The 25,639-nt window shown below is 36.3% G+C and overlaps 2 protein-coding genes across 2 annotated transcripts; both read right to left on the reverse strand.

Moving 5' to 3' along the window:
• Nucleotides 1-472: 472 nt before the first annotated feature.
• On the reverse strand, nucleotides 473-22,230 carry LOC100254579 (folate-biopterin transporter 1, chloroplastic). Its single transcript, XM_019220026.2, has 10 exons — nucleotides 21,498-22,230; nucleotides 19,760-20,245; nucleotides 8,910-9,145; nucleotides 8,425-8,489; nucleotides 8,163-8,325; nucleotides 3,628-3,776; nucleotides 3,283-3,537; nucleotides 2,984-3,152; nucleotides 2,806-2,898; nucleotides 473-1,104 (listed from the first exon to the last, which is right to left on the reverse strand). Exons 2-10 carry the CDS (start codon nucleotides 20,010-20,012, stop codon nucleotides 802-804), a joined length of 1,686 nt encoding a protein of 561 aa, XP_019075571.1. The 5' UTR covers nucleotides 20,013-20,245; nucleotides 21,498-22,230; the 3' UTR covers nucleotides 473-801.
• Nucleotides 22,231-22,558: 328 nt separating this feature from the next.
• LOC100245904 (FCS-Like Zinc finger 8) lies at nucleotides 22,559-25,493 on the reverse strand. Its single transcript, XM_019219820.2, has 3 exons — nucleotides 24,412-25,493; nucleotides 23,464-24,317; nucleotides 22,559-23,095 (listed from the first exon to the last, which is right to left on the reverse strand). The coding sequence occupies exons 2-3, from the start codon at nucleotides 24,279-24,281 to the stop codon at nucleotides 22,990-22,992; spliced, it is 924 nt and encodes a 307-aa protein (XP_019075365.2). The 5' UTR covers nucleotides 24,282-24,317; nucleotides 24,412-25,493; the 3' UTR covers nucleotides 22,559-22,989.
• Between the last annotated feature and the right edge of the window lie 146 nt (nucleotides 25,494-25,639).

Here is a 25,639-nt window from a genome sequence, read left to right on the forward strand (position 1 = left end):
AAAAAATTGTAGGATGACAACACATTGGAACACTTACAATTCTGGTCAATATTGTGTGGCATGCCGCAGTTGAAAAGTTCTGGTGGGCCCGCATTCAATTCATGAAGATGGAGTAGAACAGAAGAGATGACAACACATTGGAACACTTACAGGGCCCTACCATGTGGGCTGCCCCTATCTGCACGCCTCATGAGAGGACCATCAGAAATGTGTTCCTTTTGGTGGTGGTGGGTTCGGCTTTGCTCACTGCAATTAAGTGCACACTGATCCAAAGTACTATTTGGATAAATTGCATACCTTGACAAATTCAATCCCTCTGATGCACAGGTGACTTGAGTATTGCCCACATTCGAAGAAGCAGTTTTGTGACTATTGCCGATGGATCAAGGGATTGTAACTTGGTTTATATTTCACCTGGCTAGAGTAAATAAAGACAATAAATAAAATATCAAAATTGAAGACAACTCCAAGGTTCCGAAAAGCATAAAAATATCAATGTAAATAAAGTTATCCTCCTGATGAGTGAGAACTTGAGAGCACTTACAAAAGAATGAGCTTAGTACATGGACAAAAAATGCTGCCTTTTTGTCTGAAGAGTTACAACAGTAGTCAAGTTCCAAACTCAAATAGCATGTGCTTTCAAAATGGGACATTGTGTTATTTACAAGTAAAATTCTCTCTGTTACTTTTGTAACCTCCAGCTAACCAAGCTCAAAATTTTGGTACAATGAGGCTCTAAAAGATCCCTTGAAGAGTGAAGCAGGTAAGTTTGAATAATGTGGATGACAACAAAATTCAAATTCAATTACACTTCATCTCGATATCTTCAGTCTCCTTTGTAGAAGCATCATCAGGGTTGTCTTGAGGAAGGAGGCCAAGGAGTGGCAATGGCAACAGAGAGCTGAGATTGCAGAGGATTATCAAAAAAGTTAAATTATCAAAGCTATCCTTGGTGACACCAAACAGCTGGGTCAGACCAGCACCCACCAGCCCCCCCACAACACTTCCTCCATTTGAAATGGACATAAGGGTTGCAAAAAGAGTTGCTTCCATCCCCTGTGGACATAATCTTGCTGCTAAAACAAGAACAGGCATGAATGAAGCCTGCAATAAAATCTGGTATCAACTTCACAGTATAATAACCAACAGAACTAGTCTGCATAAAATAAGATCAAAATTATACCAAGAAAGAATGCATCAAAGGAAAATATGGCTTTCTCATTCATGCTGCATGCTTTACCATCAAGCTCATGTCATGATCTCTTCCTAAAGTTGTTGCTTACAGATGCTAAGGTTAAATTTTTGAGCCTGATACAAAGGTCTTGGTTGTAAATTCTTTATTCTTCATTATATTCTTATTATTTCTAAATGCTGTCCTCTGCTGGTAAATTATTTACTGTTCTTTATTACTGTTATTAATTTTAAATTTTGTTCTCTGCAGTGAAGCAGCAAATTTATGCTGAAGTATACAGAATTCTATTTTCTCACTGAATCCACTTTTTTTCTTCCTTTCCTGAATGTGACAGAAAGCTCATTTGTTCCCTCTTTGCAAGTGTGACTGGCATATATCTACAACAATGCAAATCAATTTCCTGGATAGGCAACAAAAGGAAAGAATGCAATGTTTTCAAAATCAGACCAATTAAATTACTGGTCATGATTCATTGATTGGACCAATAGTTCAACCATAATCAAACCATGATGTCAACATGTCATCATAAATATATCATTTATATATTATTAAAATTAAAAATAATTATAACCAAAGAAAAAAAAAAGACGTTTCATTTCTTAAACTTTAAAATTAATTGATTAAATCCTGATAAGGGTAAAATGTAACTGTATTAATATTTCTAATTTTATTAAATAGCACAAGGATAATATTTAATTATTACCAAGATGTATCATATATCCTAGAGTGAAATAAAATTTATTATTTAACTTCATTCACATCTCAACATTTATATATTCTATCATTCTATTATCTTATTAAATTCTTTTTATCTATATCATTTTCAATTTTATTATACAAAGGGAAATAAAAGTAAATTATTTTAAATACTCTATATCATTAATATAAACCCATAATATTATAACAAAAGGCACTCTCAATGCTCTATATGAGCTGCCCCTGGTGGTGATCCCTGTCTTATTATTACAAAAGGCCCAGATTGATTCTAAAAGCCATAAAAATCTCATATAACAGTTGTTAAAACTATGGGAAAAGCCAAATTATTTCCTTTTTTTTCCTTGTAGGTTTTTTTTTTTTTTGGGGGGGGGTGGGGAGATGGAGGGGATGTTGTTGCAAGTTGATGTACCACAAACTATTTAGTCAATTAGTACAAGACAAACCTAACAAACTGGCATATGGCCAAATAAAACATGTAAAATTATTAAATTACATGCATATCAATTGGAACAGCTAGCCAGGAAAATAGTTATTATTCCAATGATGTTTCACAATGATTCTTCTATAACAGAAAATTTGGAAAAATCAGCTACATGGTTAGCAAGAAGAGAGAGCAAAAACTAAGGATGTTCATGAATTGAAAAACATCTCAAAGCAGGTTTGAATAATAATTTTTTTTCCCCTAAGGATTCAACCCTAATTCTGGCACCTCCTTAGAGAAATATCCCAATAAAAGCTTTTTAATAATTAAACTTGCAAATCACCCAACCATTACAGTGGTCTCAATGTGATATAAACAACACAAGAGATGAGTGAGATACAGTGAAAGTCAATAACATATATGTTTTCTGCCAATTCTGTGTCAATGCAGTTTTAAAAAAAATAAAATAAATTACCTGACCAAGAACAGTTAGAATCAAAGAATCCCCAATGGAGAACCATTCATCACTTATACCAAACTTCCTGTTTAATCCAGTGACTAGAAAAACCTAAGCAATAACAAAATATATATTATTGGCAACAGTTAAGTTGAATGTAAATCTTGAATAACTTCATATAAATTGTAACACAAACCTGGGTCATCCCAAGAGCTGAGCCAAAAATTGTAGTTACAAAAAAAATCTTCCGCAATGGAACATCTTTCAAAAACCCATTATACAGTCCAACACCAATTAGTGATGCCACCGAAGTAACAAGCTTGACACGTCCTAAAAATTCTGGGGTGAAACCAAGTCTATTTGTGCTGAAATAAGAAGATCAATTGTTAAGATTGAAAGAAGATGCTAAGAAATAATGAGAATTTTCCAAGTGGCATTAGGATTAAATCACTGAAAGTGAAGGGCAAAATATTCACAATCAAGGATTCAACATACGTAAAGTAAAACATGGCAGAGTCCGAGTGTGGTGTTGCCTGCCAGAGGAAAATGAATAAGGTGGGAAGAAATATATTACGCTGCCTGACAGCATCCCACAACTGAATAATGTTCTGTTTTGAGCTCTCATAAAAGCTAGGACTGATCAAAGGAAAAGCCTGTCCCCTTGCTGGACCAGCCACAGGCTGTTCTTTAACAAGAATAGCGACAGCAGATGTTATCAGAGGTAGCAATGCCGTGACACCGAAAACAAACCTGATACATTAAACTTGACACCAAAATGAATGGCTAGGATGATCAACAGTCATAAGAAATTGCATTAAAAAAATTAACCACCCAACGTACCTTACACCATAAGCACCCACCAGGGAGCCACTAAAGTAGGAGCTCACTATTCCACCAAAAGCAGAGGATCCCCAGCATAAAGACTGAAGCGATCCTGACATGCTTTGTGACTCACCCCGAGCCCTCTCTACAACCATGGAATCTACAACCTATACCATGCTTCAGATTAAGACAAGCGTGTGAAGTACGCCACATAAATAAATGGAAGGAAAAAAATACCAACTACAGGATGCTTCTTAATGCACCAAAGAAAAAGTGTTGCACTGGAATATAATTCAATTTAGCTCCTAGTAAATTGGAAATGGCAGTTTTTTTTTTTTTTTTCCAAGAAAAATATTAATGTTTGAAGAAAATATAACATGCCATTTAATGAAGTCACATAACATCATTTCAAAAAAACATGTTTCTCTACAAGAGCAAAAATATTTAGGATAGGTCCTATTTATCTGAATAAAAAACCTGGCCAATATGAAAAAGAAGGCACAGAATTAGGAGATCACAACCATTCCAAAACATTACGACATTCATAAGGCTCCAGCCGTACGATAAGGAGATAATAAAGACATTTAACTGATGTAATCTATAGACACAGCTATTTTATTTAACTGTAGTGAAATTTATGGTTTAATGTATTGATGAACAAACCATGTCAAGTCACAGGCTCCACATAATAGCTGAAAATAAGGGTTTTATAAGTTTTTTCAAGGGAAATAGTATAATTTTACAATTTTAATATAAATTAATTGGACGAGTCCTACACTCCATAATAGCCATTTCTCAGATGCATCTAACCAAATATTGGAGATTTCTGTGAAGGCTTTAGAAGTACACAAGAATTGACTTCTACAGTAATTGCTGCTAACATCAGCAGCTGACATCATTAATTTTGCATCATCAACTTGCTGACATCATTAATTTTGCATCATCAACTTGCTGACATCATTAATTTTGCATCATCAACTTGCTTCAATCAAGGTTCATGTACTAGGGTTTTAAACCCATCACTAAGGGTGCATAATGGGGGCTGTTTCATTTTAATGGGATATTTCTACAACATCTAAGAACTTTCCATTGTTGTATCCGGTACAGAAAAGTCTGAATGTTATGCTATTGGTGTTAATCCCAAAGAAAGGTGGAGATCAAGAACTTAGAAGACTTCAGACCAATAAGTTTGATAGGTGGGTTGTATAAGCTTTTAGTTAAGGTGTTGGCATATTGATTGAAGAAGGTGGTAGGAAAAGTGGTTTTCAAGTTCTAGAATGTTTTTTCTTGATGCAGTGCTCATATAGCTAATGAGGCAATCGATTATATACCAAAAACAGTTCCAATGGTGTAATTTGCAAGCTTGATATTAAGAGGGTAAATGATCACTTCACCTGGGGCTTCCTCCTAGCTATTCTTGAAAAGATGGGGTTTGGCCCAACATGGATTGAATAAATCAAAGAGTGCATCCCCACAACAGTTTTATGTGATAGTTAATAACACCCCCTCCAACCTTTTTCAAAGCTCTACTGAGACAAGGGGACCCTCTTTTCTCCTTGTTTATTTGTGTTGGCTATGGAGGTTCTGGAGAGCGGTTTTTTGTTAGGATTCAAGGTGAGGGGAAGGGGCTGAAGGTGTCCCATCTGTTATTTGCTAAAAATGCCCTTACTTTTTGTGAGGCTTCACAAGGTCAAATGGTTCATTTAATCCAGCTACTCATGTGGTTTGGTGCTATCTCAAGGCTAAAAATAAATCTAAACAAAATTGAGTTGATCCAATAGGAAGGGTAGCTAATATGGAGGAATTGGCCTTGAAGTTGGGATGCCTTCCCATCTACTTGGGGCTTCCCTAGAGCCTCCCTTAGAGCATAGTCAATTTAGAATAGCATGGAAGAAAGGTTTCTTTGAAGACTGTCAATGTGGAAAAAGCAATCTATTTCGAAATAAGGGGAGTCTTACTTTGATTCGAAGCACCTTATCCAATTCATCCATCTACGTTATGTCCTTGTTCAACATTCCTAAAATGATTAGATTGAGATTTGAAAAGATTCTAAGATACCTTGTATGCAGAGACAAGGCTTTAGAGAAAAAGATGTATTTAGGGAAATGGTCAATCGTTTGTAAGGAGAAGAGTAAGACGGGCCTAAGCATTAGATGCCTTTCTTCGCTTAATAAGGCCCTCCTTGGAAAATGGTGTTGGGGATATGCTTCTAAAGGAGAAACATTTTGAAAACAAGCTAAATAGGGGAAATATGGAGAAGAAGAAATAGGTTTGAGTTCTTGCAAAGTGATAGAAGGGTCTGAAGTTGAGTTACAAGAAGGCATCAGAAAGCGATGGGATCTATTCAATGGTAGAGCATCCTTCGAGGTGGGCAATGGGAGGAAGATGAAGTGTTGAAAAGATAAGTGGTGTATGTAAGAACCCTTATGTCTTTCCCCTCTTTGCATGTCTTAGCTTCATCAAAAAAGGCTTGGGTGGCAAATGTATGGGATGATCTAGATGAAAGGGGCCACTAGATTTCTTATTCTCTAAATACATGAATGATTAAGACCTAGACAATGTACAGACTTTTTTCTCAAGGTTACAAAAGAAGGTCCATGAAGAGGAAAGAGAAGGATAGGGTGGTTTGGATGGGCCCAAGGGATGGCATTCTTTTTCTATCAAATCTTTATATTTTGTCCTAGAGCTAGAATGTTCGATACCTTTCTCAGTGGGCATCATTTGGAATTCATGGATTCTATCTAAGGCAAGTTCTTTTGCTTTGGAAGCTAGTTCAAGGATGTGTCAACTTTAGGTAAATATCAAAAGACAAGGTGGTCATTGATGGACAAATATTTCTTTTGTAAATATGAAAGGGAATTAATTGATCATATATCCTGCTTTACTATGCCAAAATAAGGGTGGTAGGGCAGTTACTTTTCTCTTTATTCAACATTGTTTCAGTCCTACCTTCTACAATTAGGGAGATTCTTTTAAACTAGCATGGCTCTTTTGTGTTAAGAAAACGAAAGAAGGTTAGGAGAAATGCTCCTTTGTGCAGTTTTTAGACAATTTAGAAGGAAAAAAATCGAAGAGTGTTCAAAAATGAGGAGCAGTCGTTCAATCACTGAAGTGCCCTTTCCTTGGAAATCTAGAATTATGGGTTAGCATATACATAGAAAAAGGATCAGTGCCTTCACTTGATGCTATAGATTGGGCAGGATCTGACTTAGGCAAGGAGTAGTTTTTTGTGTTCTATCTCTCTTTGGAAATGCTTTTTGATACCCATTATATATGCCCTTTGTACCTCGGTGTATAGTTTCTTTGATGCTATCTATAAAATCTTTTTTTATTACTTTAACCCCCACCAGACCCACCCAACCCCCTCCCCAACCTTAAAAGAAAAATGGAAAAAAAATACTGATAACAACGTTTTTTTCATGCATTGAATTTCTTTTTGAAATAATAATGAAAGTTGCATGGAGCTAGATCAATATTTGCTCTAGTGGTAGGCACCATGAGCTGAGAACAAGATGTTCTTTCTTTCTTTGTCTTTTTCATTTTTGTTTTCTTGTTTTTTGTTTTTTTTTTTTTGCTCGCTAGTTGTAGGTTGAGATTGAAATTTTTGTCTATTTTACAGGTGAATGGGGCTCAGGCATGCTAGAACTTACTAGTCCAACCTAAGGAACACCTATTATAAGGTCAGTACAAACCTCAAGTTACAACCATTAGCCACGAAAATGGTAACTAACTAGCATGGCTCCTCTGTAGTTAAAAAGAAAACACTTTGCTTGAATAGAAAAATTGAGGAACATCACCCTTTGGTCACTGTTATGAAAAGCAGGATATATTAGGCTTCACTCAATGTAACTCAAGAATAGAGGTGTATATCTTTTCTAGGCTACAATATGAGAAATCACTAGTACCCAGATGCACTCAGGGAGGGGCAACATAGCAAAATCTTATTGCTGTCATGGGACTTAATAAAACATCACACTGATCAAGAGTGTGATCTTCAGGATCATATTTTTTTCCACTCACTTAAAAGATAAAAACAAATTTGGGGTGTGGGGGAAGTGTGGTGGAGGGTATTGGACCACTGTCAAAAGTTTTGCCATGGAAACCAAAAAATTCAAGAATTTGGTAGAACAGATCAAATATTTAAGTCTCTAACAGAATTAATCCCAAGTATGAGCAGGTTTCTGTACATGTACTGGGTAGAGAGCTGCTTCCCTTAATTAGGTATATGCCTAAGAAGTAAAAAAGACTAGGCAGAGAATTATAGTTCAGTTCATCCCACATGGGAGATGTGCTGTTGCTGCAACCTAAATGGAGCAGGCAAGATTCATCAACAACTAAGAAGGAAGTTGATATGGGCACTTAATAGCTCTGTACACCCATAACAATTCTCTTTCCAGAACACTCAGTGTTTTGTGTGGAGATTTAGTAAGCCAATATATTAATAAAACCTAAAAGAGTAAAATTCAGAGTGTAATGTGCCTGCATACTGATTAAAAACAGTTGATATCTCTAACAAAATAATTTGAAGTAGAAACATAAATTCAGATACTTACAACATCTGAGAAGGCAACAGAAAGAGAACCAAGAAGTATACAGAAAGCGGCACCATACTTGCTGTCCACAAAAGTGGCCATCAAACTCCATGAGAGTGCTCCAAGAAGCCCTGATAGAACCAAGTATGACCTTCTTCGATAACCAAAAAGTGGTAAAGAATCGCTGCAATAAATAAACACTTATTAAACACAAATAAACAAATAGGAAACATGTATTTATCAATTAAGGGAAAACAATGGAGATAAAGGAATAGGCCGGCACCTAATAAACCCATAAAGAGGTTTGACAAGCCATGGTAGTGCAGAGAAACCAGATATCACAGCAGTCTAGTCAACCATGTATAATTTGTCAGTCTGTATGATCCTTTGATAAGATAATCAGGTTATTTATTAGAAAAACGTGAATTTTCCTCTATTTTCCGTAGTTCATGAGCCAAAAACTCAAGTAATTCTCGTAAATCTTTTATACTGAAATTGTAACCTACACAAAAATGGTGAATAGGCCACCATCAACAGATTAACATATTAGAACAACAGTTGGTTTGAACCATGACCACAAAAATGACTGGAATATTCACTCTTTAAACTATTAAAACAAAGAAAGAAAATGGTATGGATTACATGTGATTAAATGAGTTCTACTATAACCTAAAAAGTTAAAGCAAAGAAAGAAAATAGTATGGATTATATGCGACTAAATGAGTTCTACCATAACCTAAAAAATTTATGAAAGTTAAGATCACACACCTCTGCAGGATCTAGATGCAGATCATCTTTTAAATAAAAACTGACAGCAAGCCTAGAAAGGCCTAAAACACCTTGGACAAAATATACCATGGCAACGGCAACATTATCAGGGGACAGGTCCACCCCAAAGCACTTGACATTGCTCATAAGATATCTGTTCTTCCGTGGAGCAACTTGACTATGTGAGCAGGTCTCTCCTTCCATATTTGTTGTTAGCATGTCCCCTTTCCCTGCACCTGGATCAAGAATACTAAACAATGAGAGAGAATACAAACATTAACTGTTCAATCCTTCTGCATTGAAATCTCTATCATCCAAGAATAATTGTTATCACTTATCATATAACTACTAGACTAGAGTCTAAATGCCAAATTGGAAGGACATCCTCCTGTTTACAAAACTCTCTATGCAAAATAATAACCTTGGTTGTGGCAACCAAAGTTTGATGCAACAAAGGAACATAACCAAGAAGAAAAAAAAAAAAAAACCCACAAAAAACAAAAAACAATATTAGCTATATATCTGTACTTACCATAATTAAGTTGTTTCCTTTCTTGTAGGCTGATTCTTAGGGATAATACCTTCCTAATTTAGGACTCTCAATTGTATATATATATATGTATGTATTATTCCTCTAATAAACATACAATAATTTCTCCAAATACCTTTGTTGAATTACATGGTATCAGAGCCTTTGACTCAAATTCTGGGTTTGTTATTTCTAAGTCACTGATTTCCAGTGACATTTTGCCATTCTCTGTTCTTCTTGGGTCACGGAATAAAAGTGACCTGGTAGTGTCACTGCCTACGGAGGGGAAAGCGCGGTGTCAGGATCAACCGATACCCAAAGTCTGGCGACCGGAAGCTGAACGCGTGAAGCTCACGCGCCCTGAGAAGCAAGACGCGTCAACTCATGCATCGGCGCGTGGAGGAGCGTGGCAGCTTCTTTTACCTCCGACCAGTTCCATTGGCGTCGCAATCCCGTTTTCCGGCCAGTGTGTGGTGCGGTGATCTCGTTCTTGGATTGTGAGATTCTGTTCTTGGGATTTCAGGTGTTTCTGTTACTATTTCTATTTAGTCTACAAGAGGTACTTGTCTCTTTCTTTCTTCTTGCTGTGGTGAATTGCAATTTCTCGTCTGGGCTGCTCTTCTCTAGGTGTGAAATTACTTTGGAGATTGAATTTTATTGCCATGGAAGAGAATAAGAATTTTGTTGCTGATATAGTGTTTGTTGTGTCAAAAATAACTGAACACAAATTAAATGGGTCTAATTATATTGAATGGAGCAAGACGATCAAATTTTATCTGAGAAGTGTTGCTAAAGATGACCACTTGACTGAGGAACCTCCTAATAATAACACTAGAAAACTTTGGATGCAAGATGATGCACGGTTATTTCTGCATATTAAAAACTCTATTAATAGTGATATTGTTGGTCTGTTGAGTCATTATGAATTTGTTAAAGAGCTAATGGATTATCTAGATTTTCTTTACTCTAGAAAAGGAAATGTATCTCGGATGTATGATGTATGGAATGCCTTCCATTGTCCTGAGAAGGGAGCTAAATCCCTCACTGCATACTTTATGGACTTCAAGAAGGTATATGAGGAATTGAATGCACTTATGCCTTTCAGTCCGAATGTTAGAGTACAATAGGCTCAAAGGGAACAGATGGTTGTTATGAGTTTCTTATCCGATCTCCCATCTGAGTTTGAGACTGCAAAATCTTAGATTCTTTCTGGTTCTGACATTGGTTCCCTTCAAGAAGTGTTCAGTAGAGTTCTACGAACTGAGAATGTCCCGTCTTCTCAGCACACCAATGTTCTTGCTGCAAAAGGAGGAAATGCAGAGAATACAAGGAGGATGAATAACAGGGGTGGAAATAGGGCATTTGAAAATCGTGGCAATGATTCAAGTACCATTGTGTGTTTTTACTGCCATGAGGCTGGCCATACCAAGAAGAACTGCAAGAAATTGCATAATCGGAATCGGAGAAATCAAACTACCAATGTTGCTACATCTAATACTGCTACATCTTCAGACTCCTCAGACAAGATCGTCACAATGACAGCAAAAGAGTTTGCTAAATATTCACAATATCAGGAAGCACTGAAAGCATCTACTCTTGTTATTACTCCGACAGAGTCAGGAAAAACATGTCTTGTCTCCTCTTCAAACAAATGGATAATTGATTCAGGTGCCACAAATCATATGACAAGTAATCATAAAACTTTCTCTACCTTCAGAACACATTTTGCTCCTCCTATTACTGTTGCTGATGGTTCTACCTATGAGATTAAAGGGTCTAGGACTGTGAAACCATCTTCTATTACTTTATCTTCTGTGTTAAACTTACCAAATTTGGCCTTTAACTTAATCTCTGTCAGTAAACTTACCAAAAATCTGAATTGTAGTGTCTCATTTTTCCCTGATTATTGTGTGTTTTAGGATCTTAGGACGAAACCGACATTTGGTAAAGGACATGCATCTAATGGGCTCTATATTCTTGATGAGTGGGTACCTCGACCAGTTGCGTGTGTCAATACTGCCTCTCGTGTTGAAGCTCATTGTCGGTTAGGACATCCTTCTCTATCGGTGTTGAAGGAATTATGTCCTCAGTTTGATAATTTACCTTCATTAGATTGTGAGTCGTGTCATTTTGCGAAGCATCATCGTAGTTCTTTAGGCCCAAGGATTAATAAACGGGCTGAGTCTTTGTTTGAGTTAGTACATTCTGATGTTTGGGGTCCTTGTCCTGTTACTTCTAAAACTAGGTTTCGATATTTTGTTACCTTTGTGGATAATTTTTCTCGAATGACTTGGATTTATTTTATGAAGAATCGTTCAGAAGTATTTTTCACATTTTTGTGCATTCTCTGTTGAGATTAAAACCCAATATGACGTGTCTGTGAAAATATTAAGAAGTGATAATGGAAAAGAATATGTGTCTAACTCATTTCAAAACTACATGAGTCACAATGGGATTCTTCATCAAACATCTTGTGTTGATACTCCTTCTCAAAATAGGGTTGCTGAAAGAAAAAACAGGCATTTACTTGAGACGGCTCGTGCACTCATGTTTCAGATGAAGGTTCCAAAACAATTTTGGGTTGATGCAGTTTCCACAGCTTATTTTCTGATCAACCATATGCCCACTGTAGTGCTTAAAGGTGATATTCCGTACAAAGTAATACATCCACAGAAATCACTCTTTCCAATTGAACCAAGAATTTTTGGATGTACATGCTATGTTAGAGATACAAGGCCTTCTGTTACTAAACTTGATCCTAAGGCGTTAAAGTGTGTTTTCTTGGGGTACTCAAGACTGCAAAAGGGCTATAGATGTTTCTCGATTGATCTCAATAAGTATTTAGTATCAACGGATGTTGTGTTTTCAGAAGACACATCCTTTTTCTCTTCACCCACAAGTTCTGCGAGTGAGGAGGAGAATGAAGAATGGCTTGTGTATCAAGTGATTAATTCAAGACCAACTGTTGGGCAATCAAGTATGGTTGATTCTGATGCATCTCTTGCTCATTTGGGTACTGTTGATGATGTTCCTCTGCTCCAATCAAACCACCGATTGTACAGGTGTACTCTCGGTGCCCAGTGACAACAGATACATGTCCTGCACCAACTCCTTCGTCATCTGATCCTTCCAATGATCTCGACCGTCCCATTAGCCTTCGAAAAGGTAAACGACAATGCAAATCTACCTATTCCATTGCTAACTTTGTGTCTTATGATCACCTATCATCTTCCTCGAGTGTTTTTGTAGCCTCTATAGATTCTATTTCAGCACCTAAAACTGTTACAGAGGCCCTGAATCATCCTAGTTGGAAGAATGCAATGCTTGAAGAAATCCGTGCATTGGAGGACAATCATACATGGAAACTTGTTGATTTGCCTCAAGGAAAGAAAGTTGTTGGATGCAAGTGGGTCTTTGCAGTAAAAGTTAATCCTGTTTGCAGTAAAAGTTAATCCTGATGGCTCTATGGCAAGACTGAAAGCCAGGCTTGTAGCTAGAGGATATGCTCAGACATATGGAGTAGACTATTCTGATACTTTCTCTCCAGTTGCCAAACTGAATTCAGTTCGACTATTTATTTCTATTGCTGCTTCCCAACAATGGATGATACATCAATTAGACATCAAGAATGCTTTTCTTGATGGTGATCTAGAAGAAGAAGTCTATGTGGAGCAATCTCCTGGATATGTTGCTCAGGGGGAGTATAGGAAGGTTTGTTGTCTGAAAAAAGCTCTCTATGGATTGAAGCAGAGTCCCCGTGCTTGGTTTGGAAAATTCAATAAGGAGATTCAAGCATTTGGCATGAACAAGAGCAAGAAAAATCATTCCGTTTTCTACAAGAAATCAGCTACTGGTATCATACTTCTTGTGGTTTATGTCGATGATATAGTTATTACAGGAAATGATCATGCAGGAATCTCTGATCTTAAGGCATTCATGCATTCCAAGTTTCATAAAAAGGACTTGGGTGAACTGAAGTATTTCCTGGGAATAGAAGTATCAAGGAGCATGAAAAGGATGTTCTTATCACAGAGGAAGTATGTGCTTGATCTACTTGAAGAGACCGGTAAGATAGAAGCAAAGCCATGTACTACCCCGATGGTTCCTAATGTACAGCTTATGTCAGAAGATGGAGATCCCTTCTACAACCCTGAAAGGTATCGGAGGGTGGTTGGGAAGCTAAATTATCTCACTGTGACCCGACCAGATATTGCATATGCAGTAAGTGTTGTTAGTCAGTTCACATCTGCGCCTACAGTAAAGCATTGGGCAGCTTTAGAGTAGATTGTGTGCTATCTGAAGAAGGCTCCTGGTCTAGGTACACTATACAGTAGTCAAGGACACACTCGCATTGAGTGTTTTTCTGATGCGGATTGGGCAGGTTCTAAGTTTGATAGAAGATCCACTACAGGTTATTGTGTGTTCTTTGGTAGGAATCTAGTGGCTTGGAAAAGTAAGAAGCAGAGTGTTGTATCCCGTTCGAGTGTAGAATCTGAGTATAGGGCCATGGCACAGGCTACTTGTGAAATCATATGGATACATCAACTCTTATGTGAAGTGGGAATGAAGTGCACAATGCCAGCGAAACTTTGGTGTGACAATCAAGCCGCTCTTCATATTGCTACGAACCCAGTCTATCATGAAATAACCAAACACATTGAGGTCGATTGTCACTTCATTCGTGAAAAGATTGAGGAAAATCTAGTCTCTACTGGCCATGTGAAGACTGGAGAGCAACTTGGCAATATTTTTACAAAAGCTCTAAATGGAACTCGAGTTGAGTACTTTTGTAACAAGCTAGGCATGATCAACGTCTATGCTCCAACTTGAGGGGGAGTGTTAGCTGTATATATCTGTACTTACCATAATTAAGTTGTTTCCTTTCTTATAGGCTGATTCTTAGGGATAATATCTTCCTAATTTAGGACTCTCAATTGTATATATATGTGTATTATTCCTCTAATAAACATACAATAATTTCTCCAAATACCTTTGTTGAATTACAAACAAAAAAAAAAAAAACAAAAACAAAAACAAAAACAAAACAAAATTACAATCCTATTTGGAAACTGTTCTTGAAAACGGTTTCTATTCTTTAGAATAGGAATCAGTTTTCTAACCTAGAAAACATATTTGGCAAACACTTGATAAAAACCTTTTTTGAGAATTTGTTCCAAAGACAGGTTAATCTTTTAAAACAAATTTGAAGTGTATTTGGAAAATATTTGAGAACTTCTGTAATGTACATAAATGTATAGTACCTTCATGGAGAATAATTTGCATAAATGTATAGTACCTTCATGGGTAATAATTTGCATAAATGTATAGTACTTTCATGGAGAATAAGCCAAAAAAAAAACTATTTTTCATGTTACAATTCTCAAATAGAATTTTGTTCTTGAAAAAACTTACGTTTTTAAAAATTGTTCTCAAAAATTGTTTTAGAAAATGTTTCCAAAGAGGCACTACAATTCCTTTCTTTTTCTTCTTCTTCTTAGAATTTTGTTCTTGAAAAAACTTATGTTTGCAAAAAAATTCTTGTTCTAGAAAATGTTTCTAGACACTACAATTCTTTCCTTCTTCTTCTTCTTTAATAGGCAAAAGAACCAAAAGAACAATTTATGTTCATTTGACATGTTCTGTACTTGTGTTCCAACAAAAGCTCTTGGGAATTAAGATCAAACTTATAAAGGTGTGAGATACACAAAATTAGTATCCTAAGCATGATATTCTCTTCATTTTAAGTGTGAGATACACAACCCCAGCATGATATTCTCTTCATTTTGAGTGTGAGATACACAAAATTAATATCCCCAGCATGATACTCTCTTCATTTCTTTAATAGGCAAAAGAACAATTTATGTTCATTTGACATGTTATGTACTTATGTTCCAACAAAGCTCTCGGGAATTATGATTTAACTTATAAAAGTGTGAGATACACAAAATTAGTATCCCTAGCCTGATGATACTCTCTTCTTCTTTTTCTTCTTCTTTCTTAAATAGGCAAAAGAACAATTTATGTTCATTTGACATGTTATGTACTTATGTTCCAACAAAGGCTCTCAGGAATTATGATTTAACTTATAAAAGTGTGAGATACACAAAATTAGTATCCCTAGCATGATGATATTCTCTTCATTTTGATATATGTATGATTTGATATGACTAGAGGATATCTCAATTCTATGTTCACACTTTAAGTTTTCTAACAAATCTCATTCCTAGGGACAACTATAATAATCGAGCTAGTATTCAATAAAATTTTCTCTTCAAGGTATTAGAGAGGGCCTATTGGACCTAACCAATGTTCAATAGTTTTCACGTGTCTTCATCCAACATTAGACCTTAAAATAACCCCCAGTAATCAAAGAAGGCTATCCTTCTAATGATTCCTTCAACTTATCGTTTTTAAAAAAAATTAAATAGTAATTATGCACTGCAGGCAACATAAATAATCTCCAATAACCACAGGAATCATCTTCTTTTTCTTCTATTCCTTCTTCGACTTATGATTAAAAAAAAATTTAATATAGTCATAACTAACTGTGGGCTACTCGAATAACCCCCAGTAACTGCAGAAACCATGTTCTTTTTCTTCTATTCTTTCTTATAATCCCTTCTTTTTCTCTTGGATGCAGTTAGAATTAACTTTTTTGAAGCCAAAAATGGTTTTCCAAATCCAAAAGAGCTTCTATTTGCATTTAGATGGTTTTAACAGAACTGCTTTTAACTTCAAGAATGCAAGAAGTTGTTTTATGCTGAATGAAACTTCCACATTATTAAGATTGTCCCTTTTAAGAACAGAATCTAAAACACTATGCTAATGAAGCCTTAACTGTTCCCTTCCCCCTGCGCCGCAACACCACCCCCCCACCCCCACCTTTTTTTTTTTTAATAGGTTTTTCTCCCCCTACATATAGGCACCTTTTTCTCTCTTAGCTTCATTCTTATCAATTGATGCCTTGGATTAAGTAGGCAATTTTATTCCAATCATGCACTGGTTTCACATAACTTCTTTCTTTGAGTCTTAATGGTCTTGATCGAGTTCAAGCTATCCAAATCTCAATTTGGAATGAGGTAAGTACGTGTTGGGAGATGTAAGACAAAACAATGACAATTTAAAAATGAAAAGAAAAAAAATTAAAAAAAGGAGAAAAACATGAAAATTGGAAGGTTGGTGCAGAAGGCAGAAAGAAGGGTAGTTCAAATGTCTGATGAAGAGTTCAAACATTCAGCAAAGAGTTCAAAGACCCTACAAGATGTTCAAACATTCTCCCACAGTTTGAAGGTTCTTGAGGTAGAATTCAAGGGTCTTACCATGGTTTAAATACCCTCCTACAGGTAGTTCAAGCATTCATGATTCTTTTAAGAAATGAGTTTTAAAATATGGAAATTACCATGAAAAGAAATCCAAAACAAATTATTAAATAAAGTTTTCATTCGCCAATCACAGTCATTTTCAATGCTAACATGCAAATCATTCAAATGAAAATTCTTCAATGTTTGCTGTAAAAATAAATTTACTGTACTTTCACAATGGCTATTGACAACAAGAATATAACTTTTTATGTAGGATTATTTTTTTAAACAAATAATATCATAATTCTTTTAACGAAAATTTTTTTTTTTTTTTTTTATTAAAAATTGTGAAAAATGGTTGAATATAAATATGAATCGTTTTATTGTTGTATCGTGTATCATATATTTATTGTTAGATACACTCAAGATAAGATATGAATGCACTATGTGTCAAAAAAAATGTATCATATCTTTCTATTATATCATGTGTCATTGTATTAAATGTGGATGATGCATTCCAAAGTCAAAGAGAATCTTCTTGCTAGCATGGGTTTTTGATCAGAAAAAGCAAAAGAAAGTTTGGAGGATTGCCCCTTTATGCCTTTTTTGGACTCTTTGAATGGAAAGAAACAAGAGGTGGTTTGAGAATGTTGAACTTTCGAGTCAAGTGATTAAATGTTGTTTTATGGCTAGCTTTTTGGAATGGATTACTTTGTATATGAAGAATCAATCTCTGACCATGATAAGTCTTATTAATTGGTTGTGCTTGATGTAAGGAGAAGGGGTTGTTTCTTGCTTTCTCTTCCCATTTTTGTCTTTTGACTCTTATTGTATGCATCATGTGTACTTTTTGTGGCCTTTTTAAAGCTTTTTTAATGCAATCCCTTTTATAGCCTGTCAAAAAATTATTTCATGTATCATGTTTTTTACCAACAGAGCAAACCATAAAACTTTCTTTATACATCATAGTCATAAACTCATAAAACATATTGTGTATGGTAAGTTTTTTTTATATAGTAAAAAATAAATAAATAAATAAAATATGAATATATGTGCATATATATTAAAAGCACGACATATAAGGTAATATATAACCAATTTCATGCAAGATAGTAGGATTTAAAAAGTTAAATTATATCATACCATATAAAAACATTAAATACTAGAGTCTTGAAAATTTTAATTTAACAAAATATGAGTTTAATATATAGGTCATCTCAAAATTTACAAAAATAAATTTTTAAAAAAATTTTATTTGATTTTTTGTTCCAAATAAGGCATACGTAGCTATATGTATTGTTGATACATATGTCTTCATATCTCATCTTCAAAGTTCCAACTTTTCATATTCATCATCATTCCTTCCAAAAAAAACAATTTAATACATATAATAAAAATTATAAAATTGGTTGAAGTTATATATATCATTGTATCCTTGTATCATGTGCCTTATCGTGTATCATAAGATATGTGTAAGATAAGATATGGATTGCAATACATATTGATTTTTGTAGAAAATGTTTATATCGTTGTATTGTGTCATGTATTGCAAGTTTTTAACTATAGTTCCAACTAAATCTTTTAAGTCTTAAAGTTTTTCCATAAATACCTAGATTTAACACTTAGAATTTGATATGAGCATAATTGAGAGGATAATCAATGTTTCACCTTGATCTTCAAACTCTCATAAAGCTTTTAAGAACGAATCTTGAAAGTTTTTCAATGGAAAGACAATATCGTACAATGACTTCAGATACTCAATCCAAGGTTGAGGGGATCCACTAAGAAGCATAGGGTCCTACATTGAGGACATGAAAGAAGTACAGAGGTGCTTATCAGTATAAGACCTTTGAAAGTATCCGGATTAGGTAAAACTGTATACCTTCTTTTCATATTTAGTGGCTTATCTATTATCATTTGACTTGTGGCTTTCACATCTATAAAGTTTGTGTTGGGACTTTGTAGGCGGTATCCTCATAGAATGTGTCTCCTTATGTGGATTGTTCTAATTATTCTTGTTTCATTAAATTTAATTTAATCTTGAAATAGTCAAGTATGATAAGAATTGATGAAGATTTTGAAGTTTGACATTAAAAAGTCTGGACTATCTATTCCCCCCACTAGGTAGTTCCATGGTCTAAGAATCCACTTTCATCATCATTCAACCTGTTAAATCTCATGTGCATAGTTCATGTCTCTGCGTTGTTTGTGGTGAAGACCATTTAGGTTAGTCTTTGCTTGTGGGAATGATACAATTGCCTATGATTTTGAAATCATACAGGAAAATTAACAGAAGAAGAGGGAAACTTCAGAACTTTGCAAAGGCACAAGCTTAATGGTGGATTGAGGCCTATGCAATGCAAAGAAACTAAACCAAATAGACCCAATGGATATGCATGCACAAGGCAGGGATTGTGTGTGGTCTGGAGCAACTACGAATGTATCACCACATATTCTGCGTCAGTTGTTCTAGAAATTATTTGAATATGTTTTAGAATGTCTCATTGCCGACTTTTGTTATCTAAGTCATCTACAAAAACCCTTCTTAGAGGATAAGCATTCAACAAACTTCTGTTCCTTCACAAAGTTTTAAGCCCGAGATAAATTACGGACTATCTAAGACACTCTCTTCTTGATACCTCACACCTATACTGTTACTCTTCCGCCATCTTGATTTAACCATCACTGGAACCTAATTAATATCTCACAGCTCTTCAGTGCATAATCATCAAACACAGTGCTCCAAAATATGGTTTGCATCAACTAAATTAGACAAACTCTCAAAATTAAGAAAAGACGAATGACAGAAAATTAATATTAAAGCAAACACGATAGATAATAAGATATTATTCTCCGTTTGGTTGCTGAGAAAACCAAGGAAAAGAAAACAAAATTCGACTTTAGTCTCCCATTCATAAGAAGCTTAAATAAAAAACAAGCCAATCCTAGGTTCAAAATCTCCAACTTGTTTCTTTTTCCGCGTTTTCTTGACAACCAAACGGAGCAAAGAGAAAACTTACAATTTCTAGAATCCACATCAGTGTCGTCGTCCCTGTCCCGCCGGTGTGATGGAGTTGGCATCTGAACGCTGACAGACATGCTCTTTTCCGGCGGTTTACGACGTGTTTTCCGATGAGTGATCCCGTGGATTCCGGCGAGGAACGTAGCCGGTTTCCGATGGATCTGTGAGAGGATGGGAGAGAGGGAGAGCAAGGGCAAAAATGGGTTTTGGAAGGGTAATAATGAGACTGGAGTTGAAGTTAATGGAGCCATTAAAATAAGGGCTTGCACTGCTGCTTCACGAACTCATCATCTCTATACGTACCTCATTCGTGAAATGACGTGCATGTCCTTTATAAAATTACCATTCTAGTGCCACCCTCCAGCGATTGACGCGTGTCATGTAATGCTAGATTCAGGTTCGAGCTGGCCCATGGACCGGCATAAGCCCTTAGGCCCATCTTGATGTGCGCCTATCCTTTCGCAGTATATATATATGCTCGGTTCTGAAAAGTTTAAGGAAAACGGGAGAGTAAAAAAAATTAGAGAAGAAAGGTAGAAAGAAAGGGAAGACGAAGAAAAATAAAAAATAAATTTAAAGTTAAGTATAGGCTTAATATTATTTTCGGTTGAGAGTTTATACAATATGCCCTTAGTGATCCAATTATAGTAACTCCGACATGAGATTTAATCTTGGTGAACTAATTTCAACTATTCAAAACAAATTTTCTCATATCCATTAATATAAAAACCAAGTTAGAAATTATTTCACATTATTCTAAAGATTAAATGATCCAAATTTAGCTTATCACCTCAAACAACCAACATATCAAATCAATAAAAATTTATAAGTTAAGATAAACAAATGAAAAGATGAAATAAAAATAAAGAAACAATAACACTAAGATTTCATGCTAAAAACCTTCAAAGTGAGAAAAAAATCATAGGTCTCTAAGGGATCAAAAGCATCCACTATGAAGAAATAAACTGAGTACAATGATTTACCTAGTCCAATGGTTCAATCCTCTTTTGAACCATTTACCTAGAACCATCAAACTTCAACTACCCACTTTCTTCTTTTGGAGCATATTTACTGTCCACATCAAGTTAAATCTAGACCTTTTCTTGAATCCATCCAAGTTAAACAAATGAAAAGATAGAGAATATGAAAGTAGGAATGAGACCTACACTAAATTAACCCATTTTGAAATATCTTTTCTCACCCAAAAGATGATTTTCAATTCAACATCCATAAAATTTTCTTTCAAACCAAATACCCCCAAAATAGATCAAGAACTAGAAACTCAAGGGAAGCCACCTAGCTCTCATAATCATGTTTCCCTCTTCTAAAATAAGGTATGAGTAGTAGGGTTTTAAAACTCATCAAACAATTGAATTTTGTTTTGAAAACAAAAGAAAAAAGATTTTGCAGATACGATTGAATCCTAATTGATCAGACGAGACTATGAAATTTTGAGTACAATAGAAATTATTATCTTTAATTTAATTTAATCGATCGAGAACCGTTAATAATACTCTAAAATTTCAATTCCATTTTCAACAAAATAATTGATTAATCAATGTTGATATCATCTACCACCTTAAAAACACTTACTATTTCCTTTAATAATCTCTAATGATGAATAATTTGGAAATGACAAGAATTCAAGGAAAATGATTTGATGTAATTGAACTAAGAGAAGACAATGTGAATTTTAACCCGCAATTGAAATAGGAGAACATCATGAGAATTTTGACCTGGAATTAGCGATACACAAAAACGCGTACACTGACAACTCGTGTCTTTTCACGACTGCTCCAGCCTCCAACTGTTCTTCCCATTCCTCACCCATTCTGCTCTTTATGGTCATCATTTGCACATTTGCCCCTAGACTTGTATCAAGGGTCGCGAGTCTTCCTGTGGTCGCCTCGCACTTGTGCGAGTTGGCATCATGGTCACTGTTTCAGGCTTTTTGTCAAATTTCCACAAACAACGCTAATATGCCAAGGTCCCTTGCTTTAGCAGATGGCATGTATGGTTTTTTGTCAAATTTGCACCCACATCATATTGGATTAAATGTTTTGTTTCATCATACCAAACTCACTACTAGTAGAGCATTTTGCTGTGGGATTAGTTACGAGAGCTGGCATCAATGGTTTAGTTATAGTACGTTTAGTCATACTGCAGCAGGTCCATGCGCACCGGAAATGGCATGTATGGTTAAAAGAAAAAGTTTTGGATACCATCCTATGTGATGCCCAACTCCCAAAATGAGGGTTTTTCTCATATGGCAAGCAATGATGCGTGCTCTTGACAAATGACAATTCAATCCAGCTCCCACTTCCAAATCCATGGGCTTGGATCATCAGTAGATTGAATCTCGGCCAGTTTGAGCTTATCCAGAGAGTTCTCCTGACCCAAAATGCATGCATATATCTTTAAAGTTAGGTCTATCCTCTACAGCTATTTTTAGCTGCTGTGATGATCCATGGGCTGGATCATATTGAATCTCAGCTAGTTTGAGCTTATCCAGACAGTTCTCCTGACCCAAAATGCATGCCATATATCTTTAAAGTTAGGTCTATACCCTACAGCTATTTTTAGCTGCTGTAGTATATGTATATCACTGAATATTCCCTCCATTGGTCAGTTTTATACTGACCTGTGTCATAAACCAATGAAATGGGCCTGAATAAACTATACAACAAATCTTCATCAAATGGGTGGTCATCAGAACGCAAAAGATTAGGACAAAAAAAACCAAGGAATCGGATTTTGGTCCTTAATTATGAGATGGGCTTGAAAGATAAATTCAAAGTTCAAACATCATCCATATCATTAGCAACTTTCAAAACCAAAAACTGTGGACAAACCCATCAGCAATCATCCAACAAAATCAACTCTACAATGTCTCAGCCTTTCAGCCCCTCTGTTTCTACAAAAGAGAGTATTAGAAACACTAGAAAGGAGAGAAAATAAAAAAGGAAAAAGAAAAAAAAAAGAGAGGAAAATGAGGGAAAAAGAACACTGAAACCGATTCAATGGATGGATGCCCGACTACCATCTTGTTTTTTTTTTCCCCACTAATTCATATGTATATGTAGGTATGTGCCGTTGGAAATACTGTCTCCACTAATATGGCCACCCACTCTAAATGATGATATAGGATTTATCCTTATGAAGTTGGTAAATCTCTTGGACAAGATTGATTTTAGAAACAATGGAGAGGGCCAGAGATGGGTATAACTATCAGGAACAAGTCCCATAAACATCACCACCTTCCAATATTTCCATCCTCTCCTCCAACATAATCTCCCGCTGCCGGCATTCGCTGCTGCAAAAGGCTTTCTCGCCCCTGAAATCACACAAAAGAATGATCAGACATCACAATCAAATTCACCATATGCACAAATGTTGTAAACCAAATGGGTCCAATCAAGACTATATTTGGGATACTTAATCCTTGGTTATCATCAGTAGATTCCTACGGATCAACTAATAATCGGAAGTGGGTGGGTCAAAATTTAAACTGAATTTCCTTTTCAAGAACTCAAACATGGGGTGTTCTACCAGTCCAACTCCAACTTTGGCCAATATGTATCAAAAATCTAATCCAAATAAGAGCCCAAAAGATTATATGAAAAGAATGTAAACAGATGCTAAAAGAGGGGGGGCGGGCGGGCGGGGCGGGGTTGTGGTGGGGTGGGGGTGATTGGGTCTAACCTGTAAATGTAAATGTCTTTTCCCTGCCCAATGTTTTTCCTGCAAGAGTGGCAAAAGTTGAGGAAACTTTCCGGGAAAACATCGTTTTCTTTTCTTGATGCAGAGAAGCCAACAATGCAGTTGTCAAAAATATGGGTAGTTCTGGGATTGGGTCCATGGGATATAACACAAGTGTAATCTTCAGAAAGCTCCATTTCGGTGGCGGAGAGGCAGCCAGTGAAAATCCGGGGAGAGTTGGGTGCTTCGAGGCCGGAATTGGCAGACCCAAATCCTGATTTCTTGGCCGGAGATTGAGACAAGCAAGGGGAGAAGGGACCGAGTTGAGAATTCCTAGTTTTGATGCCGAAATCGGCTGGAGATTTTGGAGATTCGGCCGGAGAGAGGACTGAGGATGGGAGAGGAGGGATTTGGATCTTGAGCTGTGATCCAAAGAGAACCATTCTGCTTTCTGGTTTGGAGAGTTTTGGGTCGGATTCGTCATGGGTAAGAGCATCCACAATGCCGAGACCAATCATTCTGGAATCCAATTTGTCCCAGTGGCGTCTGGGTTCGGGTTCTGAGGGTTTGATGGTGGACGTGGTGTTCGTGAAAGGGTTTCGGAAGCCAGAGAACGGTTTGCTGTCAAGTATGGAGGTTGGGCTCATCATTGTTTCAGTTTCAGAGAAGACCTTCGAGGAGAAACCAGTGAAGAGCCGTGGAGAACTGAAGAAAGATGATGAAGGGGGTCTCCTGTATTTGTCTGTGGGGGATGGTAGAGAACCGCAATCCGCCATTAGAGCTTGTTTGCTGGTTGACGCTCTGGACCTCTTTCTCAGCATAATTCCTCTTGATTCAAATAAACCACAGCAGTTCTACTGCAAATTAAGAAGATAGAAATCCAAAAACTAAGACTTTATTATCTGGAAACGACGTTCAAAGATAGACAGACGGAGTGACAGTAGAACTCACCTGAAGAGTTCTATAGTTTTACTCGGTAACCGCCATGGATTACAGGAGGAGGGTAAGAGCAAAGCCACCTTCCAGCTTCACCAGCTCCAGTCTAGAAGAAAGGCGTGTTTTTAATGGCGTTTATACAAGAGAGCGATCGATCAAGTGATGGTGAGATAATGACCAGAAGCATCATCTTCACAGAACCCAGAGACCCCATACCTCTGTAACCTCCATCCCAAACAGAGTGAGAAAGACCAAGAAAACAAGGGACACTTTTTCCCCGATTTTCTCGCACTTTCTTAGCTCTAATATATTTAATTTCTTCTGAGCAAATTAAGAATCAGTCACCGACTCAGAATCGACATGCAAACAAAACCTCACGAGTCATGATCAAAGCACAGACGTGCATCAGACAGGCGAACAAAAAAAGTTTGTATTTTTGTTCCTTTTTTTTTCCCGTTGCTTTTGCTTTTCTCTTTTGTTTACGTCCTTCACTGCTATTTCAGCAAAAATGGTTTGTTATAATCAAAAGATTCAAGCCCTTCAGATGCAGACAGTACCCATAAATCAAAAACCCCCCAACATCAAAACAAAACTAAAACAAAAAAGAAGAAAGGGAAATAAAAAAAAAAAATGTGTTTATCGCTCCTCTCTCTTTCCTTTTCTGTTTAATGGGTCTCTTTCTCTGCTCTTCATTTTCAGTTATTTTTCTGACTTGCCATGAAGTTGCAGAGAAAAGTGCGTGTATTATAGAGAGAGAGAGAGAAGCAATCGTGGGAATGAGGAGAGTGGGGGGTTGGTGGGTGATATAAAGAGGGGTTTTTCTGCGTGGGAATCAGTGGGTTTTGATAAAACCACCTCTCTCTCTCTCTCCCCACAGTGCACCTGAAATGGCAATTTTTCCACGTCGGATTTTGCCCGAGAAACTCCTCTTTCTCCCTCTCTGTCCTCTGGTTATGGATTTCTGATCGTCGTTCTTGCCATGGCAGGATGCCCAATATATAAAAACCGCTCACACACTCGTAGGCTGACGCCACACTACTTCGTTTTCTCTTTACCCCACTCTGCAATGGGTCGGCTTACCTTCACTCTCCAGCTAAGCTTCAGAGTCCGTGCATCCCGTGGTCAGCATATGGTAGATATCAGATTACCCTGATTTTCCAAAACAATTTTATTCTTTCATATTTTATAAAATAAATATTTATTTGAGAATTGTGTTTTTACATATATTTTAAAAATATTTTAA

This window comes from Vitis vinifera, chromosome 5, assembly GCF_030704535.1.
Source record: "Vitis vinifera cultivar Pinot Noir 40024 chromosome 5, ASM3070453v1".
Lineage (NCBI taxonomy): Eukaryota > Viridiplantae > Streptophyta > Magnoliopsida > Vitales > Vitaceae > Vitis > Vitis vinifera.